Genomic DNA, 18,752 nt, shown 5'->3' with positions numbered 1-18,752 from the left:
TCAATCAATCAATCAATCAATCAATCAATCAATCAATCAATCAATCAATCACAACCACACTGAAGAAAGATGCCCCTGTCCCCGCTCAACTGAACATCCCCGGTTTGCAAAACATACACACACACACCGCCAAGAGAAGACCGCGTCATCGAAGTGGGCGGATCACGTCGATACAAACTATACGACGTAACCAATAGGAAAGCGGAATGACGATGACGTGCCAGTAACAGCTAGGAGCAGCTGTCAGGGCGCGCGAAGCTCAAACTATCCTTTCAGTCACCAGAACAGGCGGGAGGGAGACGAGCTTCCACACCGTTTTAAAGAAAGAAATTCACACATAACATAACATTTACCATATCGACATTTCCCCTGTTGTTATGTTCGACATCATTTGACGAAACGTCGTCGTCTTCTTCCGATTTGGATGAAGGTTTCCTCTTTAAAACAACAAACGATGAGCCTCCTCGCCATATCTCAACATCAGGTGAGTGAGCTAGCTGACGTTAGCTGGGTTAATATATCTAAATGAGTTAGTTTGTTAAGACATGAGCTAAAGTTACTACTACTACTACTACTACTACACCCAGACAGATCTAGTGGTTAAATATAACTGAAGCATCTCTATAGTAGCGATGGGTTGTTGTTAGCTTGTTGTACTGTTAGCTTTAGCTTAAGCTAAATTGATGATGAATTGAAAATGGGGGACCCTGATGTAAACAAGACGAAAGTCTTTCTCTGGTCTGCATCCCCTTAACAATTGTGTATATTGAGCTGTACTGTATTGTACCCATTCTGCAATCTGTTAATAAAGTGTTCAATCAATCAGCTAAGTTAGCCAGCTGGGTGCTTGTTGTAGAACTGGCCTGGTGGTCATTGTTCAGCTTTTTGACTTCACTAGAGAACATTTTATAACTGAATTAAGCTACTATCAATCGTATATGATGAGTATTTATTTCAAGTTGATAATACATGGTGACTGAAATGTATTAATGCTCAAAGGAGCTATTGCTATTTTTTTGTGATAAATTCATTGTTTAGTATTTCAAGGCGCCAGTAACTTGCAGCCATTTCTGACTCAAACCCACCATGGTTGTGTTTGCATGTCGAAAAGACCTCTTCCACCACTATTTCCCCTTCTTTGCAATTACATTCGGAGTCTTGATCAGTCTTATTTTTACACATGGAAACGGTTACATTCTAGGGCAATGAGCAAAGTAAACAACTATCGAATAGGGATTCTTAATACTTCAACAGGATGACAATAACCAATGTATTGTATTGGCAAATATAGTCAAGAGTTAAGTAAATTAGCACTGACATTATTCTAAACCATTATATTATACCATCACTGTAGAGTCTGTACACCAAGCTACTGAAGCTAGTCATAAGAATATCAGTTTATTTGTGTTTGGCTAGATTATTATTATTATTCTAGATCAGTCATCCAACTCTTCCCCTTCACTACCAAAAACATGACAATAACCCAAATACCCAGTATTCTTTAACTACAGGAAATGGATCACAGGCCTGCTTCTTATTTTGGGTGGGTGGTTGGACCCGGGCCATGACAAGAGCGCTGGCCTGTTTTTAAAGAGTGGATCCAAGGGCCAAACTAACGGAATGGTCCAACACGTTCCCCTATGAATTAATGAGAACTTTATTTAACAGATTGCAGAATGGGTACAACAATACAGTACGGCTTAATACACACAATGCAGACCAGAGAAAGACTTTTGTCTTGTTTACATCAGGGTTCCCCTATTACTGCGGGAGGTACTGTATCGCTGAGTTACATGACTCGACATGTACTGTAATGATATTATTATGTTCATCTAAGGCAGAGCTGTAAGAAGCATCGATGATATTGGTTAGTTACTTAGCATTGAGGGTAAAATGTCTGAACAACAACATAGTAGCAACTTGCAAGCTCATCCCAACTTCAATGAAAGTGAATAAGCCGTGTCAGCAGATTTCGTAATGGCTTCCATGTTGTGTAAATGTATTGCAACCAGAGTAGACATGTCTTTCATGTGAATGTACTCTTGTTTGTTCTGTCATTGTCCAGCCGGTAGAGCTCCCAGCAGTGATCCAGACAGCCGCCGCGCCGGAGACGAGTGATTCGGACAGTGGAATGGGTTCTCCCGCTGAGGAAGTGGTCACAGAGACTCCCAACAGCAGAGAGGAGCAGCCAGGTATAGTAACACAACAGTGGGCCGTGATGCAACATTCGGATGAGACGCTAAAAAACCGAGGGTCTGACTGAATTCGGTCGTTAAAGAACCGAGGACGCGGGCTGTCAGGTGGCGTAGCGGAGATTGTGCTCGTCACCAATGCAAGAGGCTGCGGTCTCGACTCCCGGAGAGTCGGCATTGCCTTGGCTCGGGCTGATCGCTATACTAACTCGTTTGGCTGAGTTAGGCGTAGGGGAGCCGTGGGTGGGTCCTGGGCGTTGTGGACAGCGACCCCTACAGTTCGGTCGGGGCGCCTGCACAGCGAGGGTAGGATCTGGTGAGAGGTAGTGCGGCCTCCCACACGTTACACTCTCCCAGTGAGAATCTGCACGGCCAGGCTGGCTGCCGGCTGGCTGCACATGTGTCGGAGGAAAGCATGTGACAGTCTCCGGCCTCTCGGACCAACAGTAGGGGGGGGTGCGCAACAACCAGGAAGGGGGTTGGGAATTGGCATAACGACTAACAGTGGGATGGGAGAAAAGGAGGGGGAAAAAGATAATAAAAAATAAAAAAATAACCGAGGGCGCCTATCGTAAAGAGTAGGGGGGTTCCCTGACATTCCTGGTCAAATTCCCAATCTGACATCAAGGCCACCTAATCATCCCTTCCCCTTAATTGACTGGTATCAATCCCTGTCTCCTGAGCCGTTCAGCCATTGTGTAGTGTGTTGTGTGCCGGGTGCCAGTGTATGGCAGCCATTGAGCCTGCGTAGCCCGAGGTTGGGTGCTACCAGTGGTGGTGAAGGAGGCAATTCCCACCCTACGTTGTAAAAAGCGATTTGAGTGTCTAGAAAAACAGAAAAGCGCTATATAAATGCAAATAATAATAATACAAACTATGAAATGATATAGAACTAGGAGAAGCGTGTGCATTCCCACTTTACCTCCTGGCACGGAGACTCTGAAGCTACAGCGTCAGTGAATTCACTGCATGTTGCCCACTCGTGTTCCAGGATATTTTTCGGCCGCCATAGTCGACCGTCTTTGATCCCTTTTGAAACCCTAAGAGTGCGCGGAACATGCCACGCTCTATTCTTCCTGCATTAACTCTTTCCCTGTTAACAAGCTGGTGCGTTTGCCGCTCGACTGTGTAAACGAGGCGGTCATCAGTGTCGCCCCCACTGTTTACTTTTGAGTTGGACGTTTCCACACACCCATCTTCACCGAGTAGAGATGGGCATTGAGAGGGAGAGCGTTTAGTTCCTAATGCAATATCATCACGGTACTATGATTTAAAGTTATTTCGTTTTCCTGTGCTTTACGACGTACATACTCCCGCACCCTCTCACTGAATGTAAAAGATAAAGCAAGACGGCCTTTTATATATAATACCACCCCTCGTTTTCTGTCCAGATTCTGATGACGATCAAGACATCGCCGTACACAGGAAGCCTCGCTGTCGCAAGGCCATCAGGGACAGCGACAGTGAGGAGGAGGAGAAGGACATCGGGATGGCCGAAGCGCTGGTCTTATCCGACTCCAGCGGAGAGGAGATGGAGACCGGGGAGGCGACGGAGGAGAAGCGGAAAGGAGGGGCGCGGCAGAAGAGTGGCGGGAGGATATCTCGCGCCCCGGTCGACAGTGACGACGAGGGCGAACCGGAGAGCGCGGCAGACGTGAACGAGGCGGAGCAGCGGGAGACGGAGGTGAAATCGAAGAAGGCGGGAAATAAAAGGGAGAAGAGCCAGAGGCACAAGGAGAAAAAGGAGAGGCACAGCAAAGCAGTGGAAAGACTGAAGAAGGGAGAGCGGTTTGCCGAGACGAGTGAGGTTTGTAGAGCTTTGTGTTTCATCAGTGAATCGTGGTGCAAACTGTTTTTAAATTATTATTATTATTTTTTTTACTTGGGACCTCAATTGACTAGAACTAACCGGGTAGTCGAGACGGATAATGACGTTTGAGCCGTGGCGTCTCGTCACGTGTCCGTTCACAGGGCGCCCCTCAGCCCCGGGCTCTGAACGACAGCGGCTGCCTCCTCGGCGACTCGGACCTGTTCGACACGGGTCTGAACGACAGCGGCGAGGAGGAAGAGTCCCTGGATGCCATCAGGGCCGCTGTCAAGCAGAAGGTCAAAAAACACAACAGGGTAAGACATGAATAATAATAATATCTTAAATGTATATAGCGCCTTTCAGGAGACCCAAGGCGCTTAACAGGAGGGGGCCGCTAAGGGAGGGGGACGGGGTACAACGTAACGACAAAATAATAATCAAAAGGAAAGAAAGAAAATGAAAAAAAGGAAATCAGGCAGTCATTTACAAATTTGGTGAAGAGGTGGGTTTTGAGTTGGGATTTGAAGGAGTGCAGGGATGTAGCACTACGGATGTTTGGAGGGAGGGAGTTCCAGAGGGTGGGTGCGGGAACAGAGAAGGCTCTGGGACCGACAGTCCGCATGTTGGTGGTGGGGATGGAGAGGAGACCGGAGTCAGGGGACCGCAGCCTCCGGGGCGGTATGTAGGGATGGAGGAGGTCAGCTAGGTACCGGGGGGCAAGGGAGTGAAGGGCTTTGTAGGTGATGAGGAGGATCTTGAAATTGATGCAGGACTTGACTGGAAGCCAGTGGAGGTGGATGAGGGTGGAGGTGATGTGGTGCCAGGACCTGGTGCGGGTGAGAACCCTGGCAAAAATGTTGCACATATTGCATTTCTGGGTAGCCCTACGAGGACAGAGTGAATGACCATTACATTTATATAGTCTATAGCGCTTTTCTAGACACTCAAAGCACTCTCCACAATGTAGGGTGGAAATTGCCTCCTTCACCACCACTGGTAGCACCCAACCTTTGGCACTATACACTGGCACCAGGCAGGTACACATCACACTACACAAGGGCTGAACGGCTCAGGAGACGGGGATTGATAACAGCCAATGAAGGGCGGAGGGATTATTAGGTGGCCTTGATGTCGGAGAACTGATTGGGAATTTGACCAGGAACGTCGGGGGAACCCCTTACTCTTCACGATAGGGTTCTTTTAACGACCAGTCAGGACCTCGGTTTAGCGTCTCGGCGGAAGGACGGCACTCGCGGCTATACGGTGTCCTTATCACCGTAACAGGGGCATTGTTACTGATGAGGACAGAGTGCTCCCCTGCTGCAGCCCTGACATGAACCCGGACTGCCTAGCTTAAAGTGAGTTGACCACCAGTATGTCATGTCTTATATCAGTAAAGGTGGTTACCATGGAAATACAAAATATACAACACCAACATATACCCGGTTACCGTCGGTAGTGTGATAGTAAAGGGTTAACCTTCTGTAGTGTGGCAATGAAAGGGTTAACATGCTGCTGTTGTGTGGCAGTGAAAGGGTTAACCTTCTGTGTATTGTCGCCGTGAAAGGGTTAACCGTTTGGTAGTGTGTGTGGCAGTGGAAGGGTTAAGAGGGAATCCGGGTTCAGTCTCCTGGCCCTGCTTGAGTGCAACACTTTTGTTATAAGTGGGATGATGGCGTGGAGGGAGGATTGACGAGGGGTAGCTGCTGCGGTTGGCCGAGCATGAGGACACGCTCTCCCATCAGGTGGATAGTGAGTACTGGTCCTCTCTCCCATCAGGTGGATAGTGAGTACTGGTCCTCTCTCCCATCAGGTGGATAGTGAGTACTGGTCCTCTCTCCCATCAGGTGGATAGTGAGTACTGGTCCTCTCTCCCATCAGGTGGATAGTGAGTACTGGTCCTCTCTCCCATCAGGTGGATAGTGAGTACTGGTCCTCTCCCATCAGGTGGATAGTGAGTACTGGTCCTCTCTCCCATCAGGTGGATAGTGAGTACTGGTCCTCTCTCCCATCAGGTTGATAGTGAGTACTGGTCCTCTCTCCCATCAGGTGGATAGTGAGTACTGGTCCTCTCCCATCAGGTGGATAGTGAGTAAGTACTGGTCCTCGCTGCCTTCCCAAGCAGCATATTGTTCTTGGCTCAGTGGTAGAGTCGCAGCTCAAAATGCCCCGTGAAAGCCGGAGCTGAGCTTAATTGACCCATCTCAAACCCCGCCCCCCTCTTATGATCCTCCAATCACTACTGTTGCGTTCCAGGGAAGCGACGGCGGTGATTTGGACGACCAAGGAATGAGGGCGGGGCTTGAGCTAGGTCAAATCACGCGGTGGGATGTTAAAGTTGGCACTGGCTGGCGGAGAGCATCCCTTTCATGTTCATCAGCATTTTCTTTCTCACAGGAGCCTCGCCTGAATGAGGAAGAGGAGGGGGATGACGACGACGAAGAGGCGCCACAGAAACCACAGCGTGTGGTACGTACGTCACGCAGGCTCGATGTTTTACGATTCCACTTTCTTACGTTTTGATGACAAAAGCCACCGTTGACTTGTGAGAATTTGTCATTACCCTAAGTGGTGAGTGACTTGAAAGATATTAAATCATGTTCCCTGTGGTAACAAATGGTCCGAACATCGCTATATGGTCAGTGATTGCAAATATTGAATTGCACGTATAAATTATACCATTTTTGTGCAATAAATCTTCCTTTTTTATCTGAACTTGTTTCTCGTGTTTCCAGGAGAGGAAGGCGGCCCGCGCCAGCAAAGAGGCCATGAAGCAACTCCACAGCGAGTCCCAGCGGCTGGTCAGAGGTCAGTTTTTATTACTTTAATTTACAGTATCTGAGCATTAGGCTGGTCAGAGGTCAGTTTTCTTACTTTAATTTACAATATCTGAGCATTAGTCTGGTCAGAGGTCAGTTTTCTTACTTTAATTTACAGTATCTGAGCATTAGGCTGGTCAGAGGTCAGTTTTCATACTTTAATTTACAGTATATCTGCCAACTAATATAAAATCTACAGAAATCTACAGTAAGTGTAATATTGAACAATGTTGTTTTAAAAGTAAAAGTCCAGGAAGATGGTAACTGCCACCCTGTGCTCAGTGAGGCACAGTGATGCATTGTAAAGTCTGATGGCTGTCGGAATGTGCCGTTCAGTGCTACATCTTGGGAGTGTTAGTCTAGCACTGAACGTGCTCCTCCTGTCAGCCAAGTCTGTGTGTAGTGGGTGGGAGGGGTTGTCCCTGATGGCATGGAGCTTAGCAAGGCTCCTCCTCTCCGCCACTACCGCTAGAGAGTCCAGCTCCACCCCAACCACGCTACTGGCCTTCCTGACCAGCTTATCCAGCCTGTTTGCGTCCCCCGCTCTCAGTCCGCTGCCCCAGCAGGTTACAACGTACAAGAAGGCGCCCGCCACCACCGACTCGTAGAACATCGTTGTACAGACGTTGAAGGATCTCAGCCTTCTGAGGAAGTAGAGTCGGCTCTGGTCCTTCTTGTAGAGTGCCTCTGCGTGTTTTGACCCGTTCAGTTTGTTGTCGATATGCACACCGAGGTATAATATGAGTCATACAATCCTGTGCTGAAATATTGGGCAGTGAATAGTGGGTTAAGTCTTCTTTTCCCTAAATGGATCTGCGCTGTTTTGGAATGAATCCCTTCATATCGCCGCGTGTCTTGTGTTCGCTCTAACGTGTTGTTCCTCTCTGCAGAGTCTTCTCTGGGTCTGCCCTACCACATCCCCCAACCCAAGACCATCGACCAGTTCTTCAGGAGGAGAGCCAGACCAGAGGGCTCTGCCATGGCACTGCTGAAGTACATAGACACACACACACTGGTGCACATCATGATACAGTATTTACATATTCGTTGGGTCGCACCGTCAAACACACACACAAACACATGGTGCACATTAGGGCTGTCAAACGAATATTCTGTATTCGAGTTTATAATCGAATTGTATAAAAAAAAAAAAACATACACTCGATTGTAAAAATTGATATTTGAATTGTGTTTTTTATATATATATTTTTTCAATTTTTTACACACAATACAGTAATAACGACAATAAACAGGACTTCACAGGACATAGTAACAACAATAACGAAAACTGAAATAACAAACAATAAAAACCAAAAAAAAAGTATCATCGAATATCATCCTTTTTTTAGAAGGAATATTCAAATGTCATTTTTGGCCAATTTTGACAGCCCTAGTGCACATGCATACACAAACACTGATACAGTATTTACATACTCGTTGGGTCGCACCGTCAAACACACACACAGACATGTGTGCATATTGCACACGTAAACAATAATGACACACTTATTGTTTTCTCCTCTCAGATCGACTAAGTACCAGGCCATGATACGGGAGGCCGTCCCAGCCGCTCCGCCTCCTGTCGACCCGCCCACTGAGCCTCGGCAGCCAGCCGCGGAGCAGGACTCCTCCCCCTCCCTGGAGCTCTCCACCGCCCTCATCCAGACCCTACCCACCGCCACCTCCTCGCCACAGCAGGAGAGCCACAGCCAGGCCAGAGATCCACCTGCCGCCCTGCATCCCTGCAGCCAGGACTCGGGCCCGATGCTCTACCTGTCGGAGAGTCTCACCGAGACCCTGCCGACGGACGAAGACGTGGAAGTCGAACCCCCTACAGGTCAACCCGAGCCTCGCCAGACGGGGGCCTCGGCCGACCCTCTGACGGGGGCTAGACCTGGGGATGTTGTGTTGGACCGGCCCCTGGCTGCCAGTGTTGCGGAGCCTGTGGCACAGGGCCCCCCTAAGCCCAAGAAGGACAGACTGGCGAGGCTGCGGGAGCTGGGGCTCGACCCTCCGCCCATCGCCAGACTCCCCGCTGACGACGGGCTCTTCGTTCACCTGGAGCCCCCTGCGCCCAACCCCGGTGAGCGGAGGTTCATTGAGGTTCATTTAGTTTACTCGCCGTTGACGTTGATTTAGCACCGCGTGGTTCATGACACGGGGACCGCCACGCCCCAACCAGTGGTATAGTAAAACGTCAAAAGAGAACGCGAGGCATCAGTTGGCAGGAGGAAAGAACGTTTTTATTTCTTTTGATTGTTTGAAGATGCATGGTTTTTGCTTCACACTTTAAACACAGTTTAAGACATTTACTAAGCCTGAAGGAGGTCACATGTTAGTAATCCTGAAGGAGGTCACACATCGGAAGTTCTCAGAATCCTCTACGATTCCCGCCGGCTAAACACAAACACCTCTACTCATACCAACACATCACACCCTGTGATATCCAGTGATGCCCCCCCCCCCTCCTCCACACACACACACACACACACACACACACACACACACACACACACACACACACACACACACACACACACACACACAGTAACTAGCTCTGGTCTCCCCAGGTGTGGAGGCTCTGAAGGAGCGCTACCTTCGCCACGTCAAGCCGGTGGCGCGGCCCCAGGGAGAGCGCACGATGCAGCTCAGCGTCGTGCGCAAGGACAGCAGCGCCCCCTCTGGCCAGGAGGAGCTCCTCGCCGAGGCCCTCACCGTGACGCTCAAGGAGGGCGGAGCGGAGGAGACGTCCGCCGCCAAACCTGGTACGGTTAACCCTTTCACTGCCACACTACAGCGGGTTAAACCCTTTCACTGCCACACTACAGCGGGTTAAACCCTTTCACTGCCACACTACAGCGGGTTAAACCCTTTCACTGCCACACTACAGCGGGTTAAACCCTTTCACTGCCACACAACAGCGGGTTAAACCCTTTCACTGCCACACTACACTACAGCGGGTTAAACCCTTTCACTGCCACACTACAGCAGGTTAAACCCTTTCACTGCCACACAACAGCGGGTTAAACCCTTTCACTGCCACACAACAGCGGGTTAAACCCTTTCACTGCCACACTACAGCGGGTTAAACCCTTTCACTGCCACACTACAGCGGGTTAAACCCTTTCACTGCCACACTACAGCGGGTTAAACCCTTTCACTGCCACACAACAGCGGGTTAAACCCTTTCACTGCCACACAACAGCGGGTTAAACCCTTTCACTGCCACACAACAGCGGGTTAAACCCTTTCACTGCCACACAACAGCGGGTTAAACCCTTTCACTGCCACACAACAGAAGGTTAACCCTTTACTATCTCGGTAGTGTGATAGTAAAGGGTTAACCTTCTGTAGTGCGGCAGTGAAAGGGTTAAACGGGCGTGTCCTGGTTGAAGAGGGTCTGTGTTGTCGGGTCCCGGCCGCTCCTCTAATAATTCAGACGCCACGCGGGTTTCCTCTCTCGCAGCAGACGTGTGGAAGTCTGTATCGGCGAGGGTCAAATAGTCATAGTATTTACTATTTACACTTACAAATGCATCCTTTTCCACACAATAACTTGACTGGGTATTTTCACTCCACTGATTTTTAAATCTACAGGGACGTGAGTTCCAATTTTTTTGGCAGAAACACACACGACTTGTTGTTTGCAATATTCCTCTCCCATTATTTCCTGCTTAAAAAAAACAAAAAACATGTTGAGTCATATCCTGATCACATCCTGATTCTAAGCGGTGTGTGGTGTTTGTGGTGTGTGTGTGTGTGTGTGTGTGTGTGTGGTGTGTGTGTGTGCGCAGGAGAGAGTCTGCTGAGCCTGCAGCAGCGCCTGCAGGAGGCCATGGCTCTGCGGAGGCAGGAGGAGAGGGAGCGCAGGGCCGTTCTGCATCGCCTCGACAACGAGGAGTGTGGCGAGGAAGAGGAGGAGGAGGCAGAGCTGACGGACGAGTCTGAGGGCGAAGAGGTGAGAGGGTGGAATCGCGCGGTGCGTTTGTCGTCGTTGGTTATTAGACGAGCGCCGGGACCCAACGCAGACTCTCTTCGCCAGGACAAGCCCCTTTAACCCTGATCACCTTTCTCCCCTCTGCCCCCCCCCCCCCAGGGTGTGGACGACTTACTGGGAGGTGGTGATGTCGAGGAAGAGGATGAAGAAGAAGAGGAGGAGGAGGAGGGCAGTGCTTTACGGGACAATAGGAGTCCTTCTCCTGTTGGGCTGAAGAGACAGTCTCCTCCCCCTGACCTCCTCACAGACTACTCGCTGATGCTGTTCCCTGGGAACTCCTCCTCTCGCACTGGGTCAGTGTGTGTGTGTGTGCACTCCTGCTCTGGGTCTGTGTGTGTGTGTGTGCGTGCACTCCTCTCGCAGTGGGTCAGTGTATGCGGAGGCGGCGTTCTTATGGGTTATGTAAATTGCATTGTTGTGAATAGTCGACGTCCACACATCTTCTGTAATGGAAGTTGGAGCTTTGTGGAGAGACGGCACTAGATTACAATCGCAGATCCGTCTTGAAAATGCAATTATTCCCGGGAACTCATAAACTTTGAGCCGCATGATCTGCGTAGAGCTGGTGAAGCTTTGCGTTGACGCTCGGTCTCTTTTTTTTTCCAGTGACGGCGTGAGGAAGATGGGTCCTTCAGGGCAGGACAGCGACGCCAAGATGGGTGAGTAGAGCGAAGCGTTGGAACGCCATCACCATCGCGCTCTTAACCCTTTCACTGCCACACTACAGAAGGGTTAACCCTGTACTGTCACACTACAGACGGGTAGTGAAAGGGTCAACCTGCTGTCGCGTGGCACTGAAAGGGTTAAACGTTTGGTAGTGTGGCAGTGAAAAGGTTAATGCATCGTCACAAATGAGGTTTCTCACCAATTGATACAAGAATATAATCGAATCTAGAAGTAAGTGGTACACATAAGTCGTCTGGAGCAATGTGTTTTTTCAAGCTTCAATCGCGGTCATCGATGCTAAAATCACAATTCTCACGCTTCTGGGGGTTTTGTCTTGACCACAAAAAGTAGCCTACGTTGGCATAACGAGGGATTCATAGAAATATAATGATCCAACATTCTTTTTGAAAATCGCTTCTTCTCAGACATGGACATTTAGTCATGAGAGAACCGTTCAGAAAACCTGTCCATTCTCATCTGCCCGAAAAATTTAGCTTTGATCATTCACTGATAATTACTATTGAAGCTTTGAAGCACACGCGCTGGTAATCGGGACCGTCCCAGTCCCAGGCTTCTGTTGATGCTCCATTTTCAATTTAAAGGAACACTGACTCTTCCATTAATTTGTGCTAAGCTACTAGGCTAGCTTACAGCCGCATAGCTTTCTACTGAACGCACGGAGAGGAGATTGGTATCTCATCTTCTTGTCTGACTCTGGAGAAGACGGTAACCGCATTTCCCATAATGTTGGCTTGTTCCTTAACCCTTTCACTGCCGCACTGCCAAAACGGTTAACCCTTTCACTGTGACAACACACAGACGGTTAACCCTTTCACTGCCAGTGCCACACGACAGCCGGTTAACCCTTTCACTGCCACACGGCAGAAGGTTAACCCTTTACTATCACACAACCGACGGCGACCGTTAAAGGTTCAGTTTAATTCAATGCGTGTGTGTGTGTGTTAGGGATGCACCGATCCGACTTTTTCAGTCCCGATACCTGGCTATCGGCCGATACCGAGTACCGATCCGATACCATTATCTGAAATGAAAAAAAAAAAATAATAATAATAATAATCTAACCTTACTGTCATGCACTTGTCCTAATAAACTAACCTACACTGTAGCACTCAACACTTTGATGATCATTGTTACTCAGCTGAAGAGTTGTGCCCTTCCTGATGACTTGTCGTACATAACTTGGAGAGTCGCTTTCGATAAAAGCGTCAGCTAAATGTAAATGTAAATACCCATTGTTCAATTAACTGTATGCCTCACTGTGTGGAAGAGACTGGGATCATTATTTTGTGAAAGGCAACAATCAGGCTTAACTTAAAACTTTCCTAACTTAGTGAAACTAAATGTAACAAATTAACACATAGATATAAATGTACCGAATTGTTATTTCTTATTTTATTTCTTATGAACACTTTTTTTTAATCCGATATATATAATTTTTTTTACCTATTTTAGTGATATCTGGGCCGATATCAATATCGGATCGGTGCATCCCTAGTGTGTGTGTGTGTGGTCACATAAGGTTTTACTTTCTCTATTTAACTGTATTGGCTTGGACCCACTGACTCTCCCCTCCCCTGTCTTCTCCAGAAGAGGAGAACTCCTTGTCCCTGATGAAGGAGTACAGCCACAACGGCAGCTTTGAGCTGATTGGTTCCATGCTCCCCTCCTACCAGCCCATCAACCGCACGGCAGGAAGGGGCGTATTCACCACCAGTGCCTTCCGCTCGCCCTCCCCCTGCTTCTTCAGACCCAGCTTCCTCGGCTCCGCCTCCAAGGTGACTCACCCGCATCGGTTTTATGGACCTTTTGTACTGAAGCTGTTGTTGACCTTTTTTTTGTGCCTCACACTAAATGGGTGACAATGGCTCAGGAGGTAGAGCAGTCGTCTGGTAGTCGGAAGGTTCCCGGTTCGATTCCCGGGCAACGTGTCAAAGTGTCCTTGAGCAAGACACTTAACCCCATAACTGCTCCCGATGAGCAGGTTGGCACCTTGCATGCATGGTTGCCTCCGCCGTCAGTGTCTAGGTGAATGTAAGGAACAAAAATTGTAAAGCGCTTTGGATAAAAGCCCTTTATCATTTAAATGTGACAAATGGCTTCATCATAGCGAGGCGACGTACATTTTCTACCAGGCTGCTACTTTGCCTCGTTTCAGTCAGAGCTCACTGTGGCCCAGTGCACAGAGCTGTTTGCAAAGCTGACTGGCTGCACAGGCTAGCGTTGATCTGCACAGGCTAGCGTTGGCTACACAGGCTAGCGTTGGCTACACAGGCTAGCGTTGGCTGCACAGACTAGCGTTGATCTGCACAGGCTAGCGTTGGCTACACAGGCTGGCGTTGGCTACACAGGCTGGCGTTGGCTACACAGGCTGGCGTTGGCTACACAGGCTGGCGTTGGCTACACAGGCTGGCGTTGGCTACACAGGCTGGCGTTGGCTACACAGGCTGGCGTTGGCTACACAGGCTGGCGTTGGCTACACAGGCTGGCGTTGGCTACACAGGCTGGCGTTGGCTACACAGGCTGGCGTTGATCTGCACAGGCTAGCGTTGGCTACACAGGCTAGCGTTGGCTACACAGGCTAGCGTTGATCTGCACAGGCTAGCGTTGGCTGCACAGACTAGCGTTGATCTGCACAGGCTAGCGTTGGCTACACAGGCTAGCGTTGGCTACACAGGCTACCGCTGGCTGCCCCTCGACACAAGTGGAACAGCTGTCCCTGGATGGCTTGGCTCTGATCGGAGCACGGAATGCCAGAGGGATTAAGGAATGCTTCCCATAATAACAGACTCAATGTAGGGATGATATACCCTGCCACGCATGAGTAGCGGCTATCAACGGTTAGCTGCCTTTGTCAGTTTTTGTTACAGTTTGTCAAAGTGTGACCACTTTCTCTCACATCCAAGCCACTGACATAGTTGCGTCGCCGGTCTGGATGGTTTCATGCTTGTTTTCACTCACATTGAGGCATTTAGTGTCGTCCTGTAAAACCCAGAGCCGTTTACAAACGACTTGTTCTCTTCTCACATGGGGGGGGGGGGGGGGGGGGTGGTCTGTGACCCAAAGAACATTGGTCTGAGGTAGTAGTAGTTTATTCAGTCATCATCTGGGCGATATAATGATAAATATCGTGATATATTTTAATAATCGATATCGAAAAGAAAAAAAATCGGGAAAAAAATAAAGAATATATATATATATATATATATATATTTTTTTTTACCTGCAACAGGGCAGTTTTAAAACCAGAGACAGTGGACAGACTTGTCTTTCTTGCCTGCAACTTAAAGTAATGGCTTTGCTTGTCCAAATGACAATACTGACCAAATTGAGATTTCTTTTTCTCTTGTCCATTTATTTTGTTTGCTTTCTAATTTAAAATACAGTTTGAAACCGTCTGTACACAGTAGGCTATGTGTGCTAGCAGAGCTAGACTCCAGTCACGAGTCATGGTGCACATGTGCGGTGGTTTGTCCACCAAAAAAGCGCCAAAAGATAGAAAAGAGTGTGAGGGGATGTAACACTAAAGATGGCGGCAACGACAAAGTATTGCTGCAAAATAAACATACATCTGTTGTTTATAAAAAAAGAATTTTTTAACTTAACAATTTCAATAATTATTGATATCGAATGATATGATAACATTATCATATCGTTATCGCGATATGATTTTTTGCCATATCGCCCAGCCCTAATCTCACACCATAATCATTTAACAATATTTGATTTTACAGTGACTGAAAAGGTACAGACTACTGAAGCATAATGCTCATACATGCCTGTCCTATATTCTTAACAAAATGTAAGACTCTAAAACAGTATTCTAAAAGAAATTTGCAAATAAACAGTATTATTCACCTTTTGTAGTTTTCAAAAATAGCTTTACAAACTATTTTCTTAAAAACCAAAAGCGAAAAAATCTCGTTATTTCATGCCATGCGTTGAGTGCCAATGACGAGAAATCTCGTTGGTAATCGTTGTTGCTTTTATTAGCGATATCCATCTAGCCTCACGTTATCATTGGGACTGTCTATGAGCTCGAACAGGGAAAATACCGCCCCCTATCGTCTCCCCATTGGATTGGACTCAATTGAAATGCATGGGGGGAAAAAATTAAACGGAATCCACATTTTACTTCTCAGGCATGTAACCTGAGACTATCGGATTAATTGTGGACCCTCAGAGCAGCGTGGATTATCTGTTTCGAGTACCCAACGTTGGATCAATAAACGTGATCGATATTTGGAATGACGATCAGGAATTGGAATAATCTTTTTGCAGAACATCTGATGTAAGGAATCTATGTTACCAGTCTTGGGCTAATCGGATGTTTTTTTCACACATTTCGCAACGTGTCCCATATGTGTGTATGTGCGTGTATGACGTTAGCGCTGACCAGGTCATAGATAATCGATTTTTCAGCCCGCTTCTCTAGCGTGCATAAGTACACATATACTATCGATAATCTAGCGTTTATTTGAAAACGATTCATAAATAGGCGTGTGTTGTGTATTCCACTAAAGAGCTATTATCACGGAATAATCTTTTCCCCCTAGTAATTTCCAAAAACTTCAGTTTTTCAAAACGGTATAAAACGGAAATGTACCGATGAAAAAAACAATCCGTTTTGTACATGTTGACTGCAAGCAAGTCATTGATAAGCGACGGGCGTATTAGACACATAGCCATAATATAGAAATATAGCTCCGCGGAAATCATGAAATATCGGAAAATCAGTCCAAAAAGGCTGGCATTCAAGCGATAAATAGTGCGCCCCCTGCTGGCACTCAATGTGTTAACTGTATATCAGCATTGTTCCACAACAAGGTCTCAATACATTTTCTCTTCCTCCCCCGTCTTCTTAGAGCTCGGGCAAACTGTCGGAGCCCTCTCTCTCGCTGCCAGTGGAGGACTCCCAGGACCTCTACGCTCCCCCCTCCCCCGGCGCCGACTCGGGGGGCGCCCTGGGGGCCGGTGCGGCCCTGGGCCCCCGCGGCTTCTCCTTGGAGGAGGACACCCACTCCCAGCTCCTGGACGCCGACGGCTTCCTCAACGTGGGCCCCCACCGCACCGGCGCGCCGCCCCGCTCCCACAAGAGGCAGTTGATCCTGGACAGTCTGGACGAGAACGCCATGGACGCCAACATGGACGAGCTGATGGGGCTGTGTTCGGGGGGCTTCACCACGGGGCGGGAGGGCGGCCGGGGGACACTGAGACTCGGGGGCGCCACGCAGGAGGAGGAGGAGCTGCTGGGGCTGTGCTCGGGGGCGTTCCCCACCACCCAGGGCGGGGAGGAGAGGGAGGACCGTGACATGGATGAACTGGTGGGGCTCTGCTCGGGCAAATTCACTTGTCCAGGTGAGTGTGCTGTAGGATCTGCTCAATTGACCAATTTCTAGCCCCGCCTCCTCCTTAGCGTGACGGAGGAAGTGGAACGGGGTCAATTGAACCCTTCAGATGACGAACCGTACAAGTCTGTTTTTGAAACTCTCTTTGACAGTTCGTGTATTTTGCAGTTGATGATGGTAAATGGCTGCTTTTTTATATAGTGCTTTTATCCAAAGCGCTTTACAATTTGTTCCTCACATTTGTTCCTCACATTTTACCCATTCATTCACACATTCACTAAAAAATTCACACAACGACGGCGGAGGCAACCATGCAAGGTGCCAACCTGCTCATCGGGAGCAACTAGGGGGTTAAGTATCTTGCTCAAGGACACATCGACACGCTGCCCGGGAGGAGCGGGAATCGAACCGGGCGGGCACCCTCCGGATTGCCAGACGACTGCTCTACCTCCCGAGCCACTTGTCGCCCCATGATAATCTAAATAACAGCGTTGCATCGCCTGAAAGTACTCTACGACCACTACGTTCCCTCTTTAGATAATAATAACAACGAATAATACATTTCGAGACCATTGTTCATTTGAAACCATCGCTCTCTCCGTCTGAACGGTTCAGTTTGTAGCGGCAGTGTGTGTCTCTTCGGTTCATCGTGTTGATGATGTTTCTCCTCTCCGTCTCCGTCAGATGTGTCTCTCCGTCGGCCCGTTTCAAGTCCCGCGCTTCACACTTCAGCTGGTGAACACGGGTACGTCTCTATAACGTGTCCTCAGACGTCTCTCCCTGACATGTCCTTCACTCATTACTTCAGTCCACTGCCAAGGAATAGAGCATTTTACTTGTGGATATTCATTGTCAACTAAAGAGAATTTGTACTATTTTGCTTCAGTGCGAAGACGCTTGCGCAGGAGGAGGAAGAGGAGGAGGAGGAGGAAGGAGACTGTGAATTCCGACTTCTATCAGATGTGGAAAGCCACAGTGAACAGGTAAGTGTGTGTGTGTACGTTGGTCTGTCTGCCTTGTTTGATTGTCTCCTGGTACCTCTGTGCACACCTGCTTGTGAAGTCTTTCTGCTTCCAACAACATGTGTTTTAATAACCGTTGGCTTTATAGGAGGACAATCAGGAGGAGGAGGAGGCTGGAGAAGAGGGGGATGAGGAGAACGAGGTGGAGGAGGAGGAGATACAGGCTGTGTTTACTCCCCAACGAGAAAAGAAGAAGAAAAAGAAGAGGATGTAAGTAGAACAGGAATCACTCATTTCCCCCCTCATTGTTCATTTTCCTGAACAGAATGTCAAGACATCAAATCCTCAATGGCTTTTATTATATATATATATATTTTTTTAAGTCATTTTTCTACCGCGCTTTGCATCCCCAGGCACCTGACGGACTATCTGGAGGCGGAGGCTGAGCTGTCGGGCAGCGACGTGGGCAGCGACGATGAGGAAGGCGAGGGAGAGAGTGAATACGAGGAAGAGGAGCTTCTGGACGATCTGCCCTCTGACGAGGAGCTGCACGACCAGGTCAACAAGATCCACATGTGAGTGGGAGCTGAGAAATACACCCAGTTTATACTGATCACATAATGTTATTATATCTACATATATATGTATATTATATCCATGTGAGTGGGAGCTGAGAAATACACCCAGTTTATACTGAACACATAATGTTATTATATCTACATATATATGTATATTATATCCATGTGAGTGGGAGCTGAGAAATACTACACCCAGTTTATACTGATGATCACATAATGCTATTATATCTACATATATATGTATATTATATCCATGTGAGTGGGAGCTGAGAAATGCACCCAGTTTATACTGATGATCACATAATGTTATTATATCTATATGTATATTATATCCATGTGAGTGGCAGCTGAAAAATAGATCC

The 18,752-nt window shown here is 48.1% G+C and overlaps 1 protein-coding gene across 2 annotated transcripts; it reads left to right on the top strand.

Moving 5' to 3' along the window:
* Nucleotides 1-287: 287 nt before the first annotated feature.
* On the top strand, nucleotides 288-18,391 carry clspn (claspin; the record flags this gene model as incomplete). Of its 2 annotated transcripts, none has more annotated exons than XM_084312616.1 (18): nucleotides 288-484; nucleotides 2,066-2,192; nucleotides 3,584-3,999; nucleotides 4,164-4,316; nucleotides 6,400-6,471; nucleotides 6,738-6,810; nucleotides 7,712-7,814; nucleotides 8,348-8,904; nucleotides 9,392-9,586; nucleotides 10,616-10,779; nucleotides 10,918-11,111; nucleotides 11,425-11,477; nucleotides 13,096-13,280; nucleotides 16,368-16,860; nucleotides 17,535-17,595; nucleotides 17,737-17,833; nucleotides 17,961-18,082; nucleotides 18,226-18,391. In XM_084312616.1, exons 1-18 carry the CDS (start codon nucleotides 425-427, stop codon nucleotides 18,389-18,391), a joined length of 3,291 nt encoding a protein of 1,096 aa, XP_084168742.1. In that variant the 5' UTR covers nucleotides 288-424. The 2 variants fall into 2 exon arrangements, with proteins under 2 accessions (XP_084168742.1, XP_084168741.1); XM_084312615.1 differs by having other exon boundaries at nucleotides 13,093-13,280.
* Between the last annotated feature and the right edge of the window lie 361 nt (nucleotides 18,392-18,752).

This window comes from Notolepis coatsorum (genome assembly GCF_963971535.1).
Source record: "Notolepis coatsorum genome assembly, chromosome: 4".
Lineage (NCBI taxonomy): Eukaryota > Metazoa > Chordata > Actinopteri > Aulopiformes > Paralepididae > Notolepis > Notolepis coatsorum.
This window is presented reverse-complemented; position numbering and strand designations above follow the sequence as displayed.